Below are 15,222 nucleotides of genomic sequence, written 5' to 3'. Positions count from 1 at the left end.
ACTTTCACCCTGCATGTGTAGGAGAAGTTTGGAACTCTATTCTGCAAGCAGCAATTGATGCAAGATGAAATAGTTTCAAATTTGAGGTTGATGGATTTTTATTATCCAAAGATGTTTGGCTTTATGGGGCTATGATAGGGTTAGGTCACAGATCAGCCATGACCTTGCAGTTGAATCCTTACCATATATCCTGCCAATTGTAAGATTCTGAATGAAATTTCAGTGAAATTCTGAATGCGTTGCATTTCTTTGGATAAATTTTTCTGGAGGCCTCTGATTTCCCCATGATGTATGAATACTGTGTTGTAAAGAACAGTGAAAATAATAATTTTTGATATGTAACCAGCCTTCAAAGGGTTGGGTGGGAGGAGAAAGAAAATTATGCCGATGTGGTATGCGGTTTTTGCATTGTCGTTCATGTTCATGAATTTTGGGAAGTATAATTGTATCCAAGAATACACGAATTGAATATGCAGATGGACCCTGTAAAATTTTCTGCTTCACTTCTCTTTTAACTTCCTATTGATCTTGTGCTAGAGTTTAATTTTATATATAACTCAAGCTTAAGAAACAGACCAACTTATGGTGCAATCTCCTTCAAAAGAACAAGCAGTATCTGTGAACCAGGGTTGGCTGAAACACAAGGAGTTTCCCTGTAACAAATATGAAGTCGGGTGATGCGGAGTAAGGTGCATCAGCACTGGGGATAGAATGTACAATAGTGTAAGAAATTTATAGACTTTATAACTGGTTGAGGAATTTATAAGGAATAAACTGGCACATTAAGATGACAAAGGTAGGTTTTACATATTTTTAGTATTGACATAATGTTTAAGGAAACTTATTTACAGTCAGTAAAGTCATTAATGATGCTCTAAAATCTCTTCTTCATTCCTTGCATCCAGGGAATGTACATCAGGAAATTGAATCCCAATCTGCTTTTTTCCCTATCCATTTAATCTTGAGCAGATAAACAGCACTTAACTGTTGGATACATACAGATAAGAACCAATTGACAGCAGGTGGGCTGTCCTTAGGGCACAAAAGTATTGTGGATAGATAAGGAAGGAAACTGATGTTCATAAACTGGGAGAGGGAGGATTTTGGGCATTGAGAGTTGCAAAGAACCAAAGGTAATTTGGATTCTAATCTCTGGGTCCCTTTGCCTATTAGACTTGCCCTGCACCCACATACCCAAGAACACCACCTTGGAAGATCTTTCAGTAGTAAATTAATATTCCACGTGATCAAAAGTTGCAAATTGATTACCTGGTGGTAGTGAAGCTATTAATAACTTTTATTTCCTTTTTTAGGTTTCTAATGCTGAGAAGATGAAAGCTGGAGGTGTTCTAATCTATCCTGATCCCAAAGATTATGATCTGAATGGAGAAACAGCTATGTTTGGACATGTAAGTATATACAGGGAAGGTAGCATGATGATAATGGTCCTGAACTAGTAATCCTGAACTAATGCTCTGGAGAAATTAGTTCAAATCCCATCAGGGCATCTGGTGGGATTTGAATTTGATTAATTAAAAAGTTTGGAATAAAAAGATACTATCAGTAATAGTGACCATGAAACATCTGGATTGTCGTTTAAAAAACCATTTGGTTCACTAATATCCTTTTAGGGAAAGAAATCTGAGCCTGCGTGTGACTCCAGATCCACAGCACTGTGGTTGATTCTTAACAGCCCTCTGAATAAGGGCAATTAGGAATGGGCAATAAATGCTGGTCTAGCCAGCGGCACCCACACCCAATGAACAAATTTTTAAAAATCAACCTGAAAGGCCAAAAAAAAAATTCATCCACAAATCGAAGTTCATTACGGTCTTTCATGTACAATCCAATACACTTCCTTGTAAAATGTTTATTTTCGCTGTCCTTAAGTAGCCAATCATTTTGGTGGCTGTGTATCGTTAATAAGTATACTTTTTTTTCCCCCCAAAAGGTTCACTTGGGCTTGGGTGATCCCCGAACTCCTGGATTTCCATCCTTCAATCACACACAGTTTCCCCCAACTAAATCATCAGGACTTCCTGGAATCTTAGCTCACTCAATTAGTGCAAATGCTGCCATTAATCTTCTCAGGTAAATATACAATTTAGCCCAAGAAATTAGTTGCTTTTAGAAGTATTGGAAATCTAGGCGGGATAACATGCACCAAGTTACTTGCATTCCTGCGGTCTTCATTTTCATTTTGACTTGATTTTCTCCTCAACTTCATTCAGTAGCTGTTGCAGCCTCTCTTTGTTAAACACGGGTGACTAGAATGATCTCTGATAATGCATTCAAGAATGTTTTAGAATTCTCTGTCCCCATTCAATCAGCTTCTTCAAGCAAGGTTGCTGGGACTTTGTTGTTTTTCTTGACAATGATCAGCTAACCTGGCACTGAGGAGGGCTGAACTTCAGAGCTTTCTGGTCTGCATGGTTCAGCAACATACTGCCTACTGATCTGTCAGGAGCCAGCTTTACTTATGTGACAGATATTTACAGCTTTAAACATGTTAGTGCAGTGGTTTGCTTAAAAACCTGTTCTTTTTGCTCTCTCTATTTGTGCTGTGTATTCACAATTCTTAACCTCCTTATCAAAACTGACATTGGTTGCATTTCAGAAACGATCAGCCCTGCAGGCTTTCTGTACCCAATAGGCCCATCTAGATTTATCTACTTTTGATTATGCAAAAAATGTTTTAAATTGAAGCCTATGTTCTCTTAGTAACCTGTAGGGCGTCTTTTGTTTTTAGTAAAATGGGTGGTGTTGATGCTTCAATTTGGGATAGCTCGGCATCCAAACTTGGGCCAGGGTTTGCTAATGATGATGAAGAAGTAATGATGGAAGTGAATAATGTTGAACAAGTGAGAGAAATGCACAATGTCTTTGGCGTTATTAAGGGTTTGGAAGAATCAGGTAAGATGCCACTTAAATTTATATAATGCTAATATCTAGCAATACCTTGCTTGTGACTTTAGTTTGGCAATTTTCCAATAACCAGTGCAGATTTAGATGTGACTGTGATCTGGGGTAACTTTTACTTCATGAATATGTAGGTTTCCCAACATAATGCACCTGCCTTCTTTAAAATCTTAGGTTTTTTTCCTTTCACTTAGATCATTATGTTGTGATTGGCGCTCAGCGTGACTCCTATGGACCTGGTGCAGCAGAGTCTGGAGTGGGAACTGCCTTGCTATTGGAGCTGTCTAGAGTCTTCTCCACAATGGTTGTAGGTGAGAATAGAGATCATTCCTGGGACATGAAAATCCAGTGGATCGTACAAGCTGTATAGGGACAAGGGTGAAATACCATGCCTGCATAAAACAATCCATACAGAAACAGAAAATGTGTACATTATTACTAAATGTCTTGAAGGTTAAAATACTGATCCAGATGATGAGGGCATGCTTTGTTGTCAAACGGTTGTCAAATAGTTAGTGTCCACTTTGAAAATGTTGTCTTATAAGCATAGATGTATGGCATAGATGATTTGAATAAATAGGAATTATAAAATCAAAACTTCTGTTGGATCAAAAATACTTTCCCTTTTGGAAAATCAGTTAAATTTAGCATACATCTTAAGGTATAACTCCAAAATTTAAGCAAACTGCATTTGTATCCACTTTCTTCTTCAGTTTAGCAGAATAAACATCACATGACTGCTCGTGGGTGGAGTTAGAGAGAGAGTCCGCAAGTCTAGTTGCTCAATTTTCTGTCTCCGTACATTTTGCCTATGAGGAGGCTCGGTTCCATGAATGGCAGTATTACTCCCATTTGTGAGTAGGAGAAGAGGAGCTTGGCATTGTAGCCAGATTTCACTTGGTGCTCATGTGTACTTTTCGGCAACAACCACCTGGATTGCTACTGGGACTGGGAACTGCCTTCATTTTCTGCCCCCTTTCACTGTTCAGTTCCATTGCTGCAGTTGCAGACTTGACTTGAATCTGTTTACTCTGCTCATATTGAAACCAGTGTGATACATACTTCAGTACAATGTTATTTGCATCTGTTCAGGCTACTGAGAGCCGAGTTACATGTGCATTGCAAGACACCAGATGTTTTGATGTTAACTGGTAAATTTCCTGTGGTTGTTTAATGCTGTCTGTTTTGCTACATAGATGGTTTCAGACCTAGAAGAAGCATTATCTTTGCAAGCTGGAGTGGTGGTGATTTTGGAACAATTGGAGCAACAGAGTGGCTAGAGGTAGGAAAGTTTTGAAGAATTGCTTGACCATACTGATCTTTGTGAATAGGTTACTTCAAATCCACAACTGTTTGAGATGGACACCGGGTCACTCAAAACTTCTTTGTTTTATATATAAAAATATATTTTGAAATAGCTTGGTCTTTTTTTTTTCCCAATATGTTTTAAAGGAGCATTATTCCTAGCAAGTCACTCAGTTGTAACGCAATTGCTTTATGAAGAAAGCTGACTACCACTTCTCAGTACTAAAGGATAGTACTGTTGATCTGCTAATGTCATCCTTATCGCAAGAACAAATACAAAAGTCAAATCTTCATTTTGAAAATATTAAAAACATTGCAAAAATGTCATGGTAATGCTTTTCTTGCTCCAAAAAAATTTCCTCCATATGTTAAACATCCCCGTGCATTCTATCTAGTCTTTCTCATTTGGGTGAACACAAAAAAATTTAATTTCTACTGGGTTTGTGCATTATGTTTGTAAAACAGCAGTAAAATGAGCATTTCTGTTTAATTCACCAATGCCCAAGTGCTTGCCCTTGCTCTCGTTGAAAAATTGCTTTTGAGTCTCGTTTGCTTTTAGGAACTTCAGTGTAACAAAGTTAAGGGGAGACAGTGAGATAGTAATAATGCTACTGAACTAGTAAATCAGAGGCTCAAGCTAATGCCCTGGGGACATGGATTCAAATCTCACCACAGCAGCTGGTGGAATTTGAATTCAATTAACAAAATCTGGAATATAAAGCTAATCTCAGTAATAGTGACCATGAAGCTATCATCAATCGTTGTAAAAACCCATCTGCCACCCTTATCCGGTCTGGCCAATGTGGTTGACTCTTTACTACCCTCTGAACTGAAATGCCCTAGCAAGCCGCTCGGTTCGAGGGCAACTAGGGATGGGCAACAAATACTGGCATTGCCAGTGATGCCCACACCCCATGAAAGGATAAAGAAAAAAATAAAAGCTTTATTTATTGGAATCTTCTGAGCTCACGTTAATAGATAGGCAAGTGGAGAGTAACCCATCACACTCCTGACTTATGGCTTGTAGATGGTGGGCAGGCTTTGGGGAGTCAGGAGGTGAGTTACTCACCGCAGGATTCCTACCCTCTGACCTGCTCTTGTAGCCGCAGTATTTATATGACTAGTCCAGTTCAGTTTCTGGTCAATGGTAACCCCCAGGCTGTTGATAGTGGGGGATTCAGTGATGGTAATGCCATTGATTGTCAAGGGCGGATGGTTAGATTCTCACTTGTGTGGCATGAATGTTATTTGCCACTTGTCAGACCAAGCCTGGATGTTATCCAGGCCTTGCTGCATTTGGACATGTACTGCTTCAGTATCTGAAGAGTCACGAATGGTGCTGAACATTGTGCAATCATCAGCGAACATCCCCTCTTCTGGCCTTATGATGGAAGGAAAGTCATTGAAGCAGCTGAAGATTGTTGAGCCTAGGACAGTACCCTGAGCAATTCCTGTTGTAATGTCCTGGAACTTAATCTTTGGACTATGACTAGCAGACCTGGCCCAAAGTTTTCATTTTAAGCTGCCATTTCCAGTACATCATCTAGGAAATGGGGATAGGGGAGCACTTGGCATCTGGAGGGATGGTAAGATATTAACTTTTGAAAGGTATCTAATCCCCATAATAATACTTATGGAGATCTCTGCCATTTATATTGTCCGTTTTGTGATTAGGGTGGTGAGGGATGTAAACAAGAAAGCAGGCTTTGCCTTGGGATGTCACCATAAGTCAGTATAACTGATCTCCTTTCCCTTCAGGGATACATGTCTGTGTTGCATCTGAAGGTCTGTGCCTACTTTAGCCTTGACAGAGCAGTGCTGGGTAAGTCAATAATGTTGTTTCATTCTTGAGAGTAAATAAATGGGTAAGCTTTGTTGAAAAATTGGTTCCTCAGCATTTGAACCTGCCTGGTGGTGAGCTGGATTGTTGGATGAAAGGAATTTCATTGCAATCTGTTAGTTAATCCTAGGGTAGCATGTATTGTGTAGAGGGCATGTCCCAAACACATTTTGGAAGTGAATTAATTGTGTTGTTTGACCTGCAAAGAGCAAAGTACATTTATAATGACTTCATTAATTGGCTCAGTAGGCAGAACATCAGTAATCTCTGCTCATTCACATTTAAAACTGGATGGCGAATGTTCTCATCCTCTTGACTTTGAAGTACCACAGACGTGACTGGTCTTGTGTTTGCTTGACATGCACTGTAGTGACGAAGAGTAGTTGCGGCTGAAACCTGATAACTCAAATGATGAATCATATATAGCCTTCTGTGTGCTTCTGTACCATGCTGTGTCAGACCACATCATGTATTTGTTAATAAGCTTTAAACGCAGCTAGTAAATTTTTTTATTCCCAATTTTTATAGCAGGGGAGCAGAAGGTAAGATGTTGACTTATGCAGTATATACAAATATTGACCAGGGTTGTAGTAATACTCCCTGGGAATCTCAATACCTTCACATTAGGAAGACATATTTGAGTACTTGGTAGTAAAAAGGCGGGAGGGTAGAAACCGGATTAGAACTAAATCTTAACGGTGCCAGTTGCCTGATGGAAATAACATCCTCTCATTTATCTGATATTTTCCTCCTCCTCCTCCCCCTCTTTCCCCATCCAAATCTACATTTGAGCAACTTTCTAAGCTCCTGTGTTCTGTTGAAATGTTTTAATTGAAAATTTGAGATAGTCATCACCTGCATTAAGCCAGCCACCATTTGACATTTTAATGGGTTAAGGTGATCAATACAGAAATCTACATGTTTATATTTTCATCTCTTTCTGCAGCCAACTCCAAAATATATTTATAGTCTTGCTTAGGTTTTTTGTTCTAGTTCCGATTGAACATGGTTCCACAGCACAAAATGATGTGACAACCATTCCCAGTTTCCTTTAGAGCATAAGAGTAAAATTGACCATTTTCGTTCACAAGACAATTAATGCTGAGGAAGGCCATGGAGGACCAATCAGCCCATCTTAATTCATTCTTCAAAAAGTTCTTTTGGATGCGACAAGGGGCATCTTAAATAGTTCCTCACATGGTGCCTGACTTTTTGCTCCCACTACTTCATCTAGTCGCACATTTCATACCCTGAACACTGGAAAATGTACTAACATTGGTCATTAACTTTTTAATGTTCTATATCTTTATTTCCCTGTCTTGTTCTTGCAATTTAATTGGAAATAATACTGTAAACTGACCCTGTTTCTATTCTCCTATGGGCCTTGTATACCATTAGCAATTCTGATTCTTTTCCTGGGTGAAGTCCAAGTCCCTCCTGTCTTTCCACAGGACACAAACCTGTGACCTCTGGTTAGGTTTGAAGCTCTCCTTTGCACTTGCCTTTGCCTCCAGTGACCAAAATTTGATGTAGAATTCATAAGTGCGGTCTGGCCATAAAAACACAGTTTGATTATGACTTCCTTCTACTGTTTTGGTTCAGTTCTATTGACTTTGTTTATTGCAGCTCTGCATTGATTGGACATGTTGAGTGTCTGATTTGGTTATAATCTAGTAAAATTTATAACTCATTCAAATTAATCTTTTCTCAGTGCCATTCCTGGTCTCCCATTTTTCTTGCATTATTTTAACCCTTGTCTACCGTTGCTATGTGCACACAAGTATTTTGTCTAGCATTAACTATCCCAGTTGCCTCCTTTGAATTCACTGCAGCTCCTAGTCTGGAATCAGTCTATAGATTTAATCCATTTGCATTGAGATTGAGTCCAGCTCAATGATATAAATCGAAACTGGTGAATCACACAGCAAGCCCTGGGCACCTCGAGCAATACTTCTTCCCACCCTGACATAACTCCTGTAGCCATTTTGCATTTATTTTCTACCTTCAGCCAATTTCATATCTATTTCCACAAAATACATGAATCTTTGGTTAATTTAAAGTCTTTCATGTAAGATTTGCTTATATTTTTCCCACCTTCTCTTTTAGTCCCAAAAGTTTTGTTGCTATGGCTTTTATATTATGGATTTGGCTAGTTTGAAAGAATCGGCTTTCCCTGGGCTTTTGACTTCAATGTATGGGATCTTTAGAATTGTAATATGTATGAAAAGGCACACTACCTTCTACTGAAATTGATACAGAATTGATGTTTGGGATCTCTGTACTGGATGTGAGTCTTTTCATAATCAAAGTGCTAAGTTAATGGTTCAATTTTTTAATAAGTGCAGTTACTTCCTCATTTGATTCAGCCAGCAGCAGGTAAAGAGGAGGGACGATTTTATTGAAATGTGTTCGCAGTTTTTCAGTCGGGAGCTCGGAATTTTTTTAGTGAGAATCTAAACTCTGTTCAAGAAGCTTCTTGGGTAAAATTTTTGCCAGCGGCTCTGAATTGATTTTGAAGGAAAATCTTAAGTGGATTTGAGCACAAGCTGAGAGATTTGTCTGAAGTGAATTAATCATGGTCTATGTTCTGTTCCAGGAGATGATAACTTCAAAATGTTTGGCAGTTCCATGTTGCACAATCTAATTCAAAAAACGATTTCAATGGTAAGAATTCAGTTTAATGTGGATTTAATGTAGTCTTTTTAATGTTTTCAAGACTGCATCTGCTGCCTTTAATTTCAAGGGGCCTGAACTATGACTGTTGAATTTGACAGTAATGCTGCTTAGGATGGTGCCAAGCAAGTACAAGGCACTCAAAGACCCCGACTGCCTCTTTGATTGATTTAATAAAAACGTTTGGGGTTTTTGAGCATACTATATTTTTTTAATAAAAGCTAATATTGACTGCCACAAAGATGTTGCATGAATACGTCTTAAAGATGATCCTATTTAAATCAATGTTGCTCAATCTGAAGTCTTTGCACTTTTGATGGAACAGTACACTAAAGTAAAGATATGTAACATCTCTCTTGGCCATTCTTGAATGAAACTGCCCATTTCACTTGAAATGAGTTTGTCAGAGTTTTCATGCTAAATGATAAGATCATAAGAAATAGGAGCAGGAGTAGACCATTCAGCCCTTCGATCTTCCTCTACCATTTGATAAGATCATGACTGATATGATTGTGGCCTTAATTTCACTTTCTTGCCTGTCCCCCACAACTCTTAACTCCCTTGTTGATCAAAAGTCTGTCTAACTCAGCCTTGAATATATTCAATGGCCCAGTCTCCACTGCTCTTTGTGGAAGAGAATTCCAAAGTTTAACAACCTTCAGAAGAAATTCCTCCTCGTTTAATTTTTAAACTATTCCCCCTAGGTCTCGATTTCCCCATGAGAGGAAACATCCTCCCAGGATCTACCCTGTCAGGCCCCCTCAGAATTTTGTATGTTTCAATAAGATCACCCCGCATTCTTCTAAGCTCCAATGATTATAGGCCCAACTTGCTCAACCTTTTCTCAAAAGACAACCTTTTTATCTTGGGAATCAGCCTAGTGAACCTTCTGAACTGCTTCCAATGCAAGTATATCCCTCCTTAAGTAATGAGATGAAATCTAAACATAGTACTCCAGGTTTGGTTTCACCAATGCCCTATACAGTTGTCGTAACACTTCCCTACTTTTATACTCCATCCCCCTTGCAATAAAGGCCAAAGTTTCATTTGCCTTCCTAATTACTAGATGTATCTGCATGCTAACTTTTTGTGATTCATACACAAGGACACCCAGATGCTTCTGTACCACCAAGCTCTGCAGGCGCTCTCCATTTAACTAGTATGCTGTGTTTCTATTTCTGCCGGAGTTGACAAGTTCGCATTCCCTCACAATATTCCCTGTCTGCCAGTATTTTTCCCACTCACTCAAGCTATCTATATCCCTTTGCAAAGTATTTGTATTCTCCTCACCACTTGCTTTCCTGCCTACCTTTGTATCTTCAGATTTGACTACATTACAGTCTGTTCCTTCATCCAAATCAGTAACATAGATTGTAAGTAGTTGAGGCCCCAGTTTTGATCCCTGTGACACTCCACTAGTTAGAGCTTGCCAACCTGAAAACAACAAGTTTACCCCTATCAATGCTAACGTATCACCATGAGCACTTATCTTGTGCAGTAACCTTTCATGTGGCACCTTATTGAATGCCCTTTGGAAATCCAAAGATTTCTGGTTCGGGCTGGATTTTGGTGTGGGCGGGGTGGGGGTTCTGTTTTTAAAAAAAAAAGGCGGGCGGCTAGCTCACCGCCTTCCCGTTGTGAAGATGGGTGGGTTTTAAAATATTTTTGGGAATATGATGGTATTCTGGAAAGAAGGCTGTGAGTATGTGTGTCCATAATTAATTAAACTGGGGGAAGGTTAGTAAAGACTGGTCTGGGACCTGAGCGATGAAAGATAAAGGTGCTAGATACATGCATTTGTAATGAGACTCTCCGGTGGGGTGGATTTACAAGTAAATTAGTTGGGTTTTAAATTTGTATTGGTTGATAGATAGGAACTTTTTTTTTTGGTTTCTGGCAAATTCACATTTCTTTGGCATATTACTGACACCTGCTGCAGGGAGTTTACGGACTTTTACAACTTAAAAGGTTTCATAACTAAACAAGGGAAAGTTATTCAATTTAATTTGACCCAAAAGTGGAGGCAATAGGAAAATCTGAAAGATTTTTATATTTTGGAAAAGTTGTGTTCAAAGAAGTGCTTAGAACGATGGAGTTTGAGATGAAAGGGGGAAAAGGATATTTAAGGAAAGGTGTTTAACTGAGTTGTGGTAGCTGTGTGGATAAGATGTCCTGAGACCAGCTCTGTGCTGAGAAAAGTTGTGAATTTGAAGCAGCCACCCAGTCTCAAGTCACAAAAGTCTTTGTTTTCAGAAAGCAGCCTATTTCTGAACCTCCTTGGGTTTCTACAGCAGAGTGGAAGAGAGTGAGAAGTTACCTTTTACTAAAGTGACAGTTTTTGTCTTGGCTAATATTACTGGGTTTTTATGGTTAAATTCTATCAGGGAGCTGTTGCCAAGTAGTTTACTTGTATGTTCTGACCAAGCATTTTCTTCTTGGGCGGTGGGAGGAATGTTTTGTAAAGCTGTTTGAACTGAGAGACTTTAATCTTGAGTGCTTTAGTTTTTTTTCCTTTCATTAATCTTTTAATTTTAAAATCCTAAACTTGCTACTGGGATTCTATGCTTCTGGGATCAGTAGTGTTTCTCCCTCATTCTCAAAATACAAAAAAAGGCTTATGATCAGTAAGACAGGTTACCCTCTGGGATTTGGCTTGTTCAGCAAATAACATCGGCTGTGGTTGTAACACCCCCTGACCCAGTCCCCATAAAACAGTAGGTGGGCAGGTGCTGAAATTGACAGCTTGCCCACAGTTTTTTAATATTAACAGACAATTGAACTTGTTAACAAGTCAGTTGACCTGAATGTTACTCAGCCCACACCATAATATGGTTGGTGTGGGCAGGCAGTAGTGAGAGCCACTTTGAAAACAGCTTTTTGAAAAAGCTGTGAAGGAAGGGGTATGGTGGGGATGGGTGGGTCACATTAGGGTCAGAGCAGGGGTGTTGGCTTGTTGCTACCTTTTTGGGGGTGGGGGAGGTGAGCCCCAGGTCTGATGCTGCTGGCTTGGACCCGCCCCCCTCCCCCAATCATCCCCCGATACTTCCTGACACCAACCTGCCTCACCTGCTGCTTGCGCAAAACTCGGAGCCTTTGGAGGCATCAGAAATCCAGGACAAACTGCATCTTGGGAAGGTCTGACCCAGGACAGGATGAAAGGCAAAATTATGGGGCAGTTGGCCACCCTGCCCGGGAATTAGCTGGGTCCAGATGCTATGGCTGCCTTCATCCTGGGGCCTACTCGAAGTCCCAGCAACGTCCACTACTCAGTTCTGGTGCTGCTAGGGCTGCCAGCCAATCAGATTGGTCGGCAACTCTTGGGGGTGGGACTTCATTGAGAGGCAAAAGTTCCACTCACTACTCGTTTAGCCCGCTGGCAGCATGTTATCACTGCAGAGAGACTGAAGTCGCTTGGTTGGCATCCAAATTTTGCAATGTGAGGTTGGGCAATATGGCCCACACCCCATACCCCCTGTAAAATTCAGCCCTGCTAATCTAGTGGTACCCCTTTATCCACCCTGTTTGTTACATCCTTAAAGCACTCCTAAATTTGTCAAACATGATTTCCCTTTCACAAAACCATGTTGACTTTGCCAGATTGTATTATGATTTTCTAAATGTCCTTCTACCATCTCCTTAATAATGGATTCCAGCATTTCCCTGATTAAACTAACTGGCCTATAGCTGCTTGCTTCCTGTCTCCCTCCTCTCTTGTATACTAGTGTTACATTTTCTTTTTTCCAATATGCTGGGACCTTTCTAGAACCTAGGGAATTTTAGAAGATTACAACCAATGCATCCACTATCTCTGCTGCTACTTCCTTTAAGACCCAGGATGCAAGCCATCGGGTTCCCAGGACTTTATCAGCCTTTGGACCCATTAGTTTTCCTAGACTTTTTTACTCTAATGGTAGTATTTGTTTTAAATTCTTCCCTCCCTTTTGCCTCTCAATTTCCTAATATTCTTGGGATGCTTTCTGTGATTTCTGCTGTGAACACTAATACTAAATACTTGTTTCAAGTCTCTGCCATTTCCTTGTTTTCCGTTATTAATTCCCTGAATCACCCTCTAAGGGATCAATGCTTATTTTAGCTACTCTGTTCCTTTTCGTATCTTTGTAAAAGCTTTTACTGTCTGTTTTTAGATTTGCTTGTTTTTCTCGCATACTCAATTTCTGCCTCTTATTGTTTTTGTTATCCTTTGCTGGTTTCTAAAATATTCCCAATCTTCTGGCCAACACTAATTTTTACAGCATTTTACATCTTTCAATTTGATATCATCGTTAACTTTAGTTGGCTGCAGATAGTGCATCCTTTTCATAGCAGCTCTTTTTCAGTGGAGTATATGTTTGAGAGTTATGAAATCTCTCCTTAAATGTCTGCCACTGCTTCTCTACTGTCCTACCAATTATTCTTGTAGTTGTCTTAATTAAACCCAGACCGTAGTTTCAAACCCAAATTTCTCACCATCAGACTGAATGTGAAATTCTGTCATATTATGATCACCCTTACCTAGAGGATCATTCATTTTGAGGTCATTCGTTAATCCTGTCACATTACACCTTACTAGGTCTGAAATAGCCTATTTTCTGATTGCGCCCAGACGTATTGTTCAAAGAAACTGCCTGGAATACACTTTATGAACTAGCCCTCAAGCTACTTTTGCCAATTTCATTTGTCCAATCTAAATAAAGGCTAAAATCTTCCATGAATTATTGCAGTAGCTTTCTTACAAGCCCCCATTATTGCTTAATTTATATTCTGTCCTACGGTGTGGCTACTGTCATGGGGCCCATAAACCACTCCCACCAGTGACTTTCCTTTGCTTTTTCTTTTCTCCACCCAATTGATTCTACATTTTGATCCTTCAGACTTAAGATCGTTTCTGACTATTCACTAAATGGGGAATGAAAGACTGCTATGTATTATGCTCGTTGTTTTGTTGACTCGATTTTTAAATATACAATATTTGGCAAGAGTGAGAGTCTGAATTGGCTATGCTGTTGCACTAGTTTTGAAGCTGTTTTCATGAAGTCAAGTGCAGATTTTAAGTAACAAATTTGTATTTAGAAATATCTTGATATTAAACTTCAGTTTTTTTTTTATATCTCAAACCCAATCTTTTGCTTCCAACAGGTAAATAGCCCTTCATCACCTGGACAAACTATCTATGAAAGGGCAGGTGGCGACAACTGGTTGAAAGCAGCGTAAGTTATTCTGCATATCATCTGCTCAGTTTAGCAGTGATTTTTGTTTCTCTTGGTCATATTTTTTCTTTCCCACTGGGAAACCTTAAACTCTGGTCCAGTTAATCTACTTGCCTCCAAATGGTAAAGCGGAGTTATTTAAAAATCCCAGAGGGAAACTTTAAACAAGTGTCATAACCCATAATTTTAAGTGTTATGTTTGAGATGCAATGCTTAAGTTCAGGAACCAGACCATCAGTTCTTATTGAAACATTTTATTTATTTACGTAGTTTAAAATATACATATATATACACATGGCTACAAATTACTACTATCATAACTTTTAACTTCTCAAACTCCTCTCCATTAAGGCAACAGCAACCCATAGGCTTAACCAGACACCAGGCAAAACATTTTCACCTTATGGATTCAAAATGAGGTTCTTTCCACTATGGAGCCAGTTGGAGGCTTACAGCTGCCTTTTGATCTTACATTGCCTCTGCTCTGCACACCTGAAAACTGCTGAAGTTATACCTACCACCACTGAAATCAAATTCTCATTGTCTCTCCAGCCTCTTTGAACTTCACCTTTTAACAATGAAACCCCTTTCATAGTACCAATTTTATTAGTAATATAAACTTATGGCGTGGCATCTGCTAGATAGGCGTCAAGTTTTCACCCCACTTCTTGAACACTGTATTCAAAAAATGTAAATACACTCTACCTCTCTGTTTACATTTCAAAGCACCCAGACTAGCTGACATTAATCCAATTAAGAGAGATCCGCAGACTAAACATCAATTTTAAAATAAAAATATTTTCCAAAATATTATATGCATTAATAGCTTCATAACATGTAGTAAAAGTAATTAAAGTACCAATTAAAGTGTTGCTTCTTGCAGTTCTCAGCCAATACCTATGGATACTAGTGTTTATGCATTCTTGGCAATTGGTGGGATCCCAGCTATTGGACTGAGTTTTACTGAGGTAAGTGGACTCTGAAATTACTGCTGAGAGATAGATCTAGTTTGCGTTACAACTCCAATGATGCCAAGTGAAAGTTTGTTAATATATATATTTTGGGTAGACACTTACTGCCCCACCAATCCTAGAAGTGGGGGAAAATTGTGCTGAGGGGTTTTGTCAGTGTTGAGAGAACCATGGGCTCTGGGAGGCAGTAAAACATTTTTTTTTAAATTACCTCGTGGGACTGTCATTTTTGGCAGGGCAGTCTATCTCTGCAAACAGTCTTAGCAAAGCCAAATAAGTAGAGGTGCCCAATATTAAGGGCATTGAT

General features: G+C 39.3%; 1 protein-coding gene across 3 annotated transcripts in view; it reads left to right on the top strand.

Moving 5' to 3' along the window:
- The window catches only part of LOC144693883 (transferrin receptor protein 1-like), a 49,644-nt gene that overhangs the window by 23,020 nt on the left and 11,402 nt on the right, over positions 1-15,222 (top strand). For all 3 annotated transcript variants that reach the window (XM_078564029.1, XM_078564028.1, XM_078564030.1), the window contains exons 8-16: positions 1,314-1,409; positions 1,952-2,091; positions 2,750-2,913; positions 3,114-3,230; positions 4,116-4,201; positions 5,983-6,046; positions 8,661-8,728; positions 13,874-13,944; positions 14,828-14,912. In XM_078564029.1, coding sequence (XP_078420155.1) covers positions 1,314-1,409; positions 1,952-2,091; positions 2,750-2,913; positions 3,114-3,230; positions 4,116-4,201; positions 5,983-6,046; positions 8,661-8,728; positions 13,874-13,944; positions 14,828-14,912 — 891 coding nt within the window. The remainder of the gene's footprint in view (positions 1-1,313; positions 1,410-1,951; positions 2,092-2,749; positions 2,914-3,113; positions 3,231-4,115; positions 4,202-5,982; positions 6,047-8,660; positions 8,729-13,873; positions 13,945-14,827; positions 14,913-15,222) is intronic.

The sequence above is a fragment of the Cetorhinus maximus genome, chromosome 19 (assembly GCF_964194155.1).
Source record: "Cetorhinus maximus chromosome 19, sCetMax3.hap1.1, whole genome shotgun sequence".
NCBI lineage: Eukaryota > Metazoa > Chordata > Chondrichthyes > Lamniformes > Cetorhinidae > Cetorhinus > Cetorhinus maximus.
Note: the sequence above shows the minus strand (reverse complement) of the source record. Positions and strands in the feature narration are given on the sequence as shown.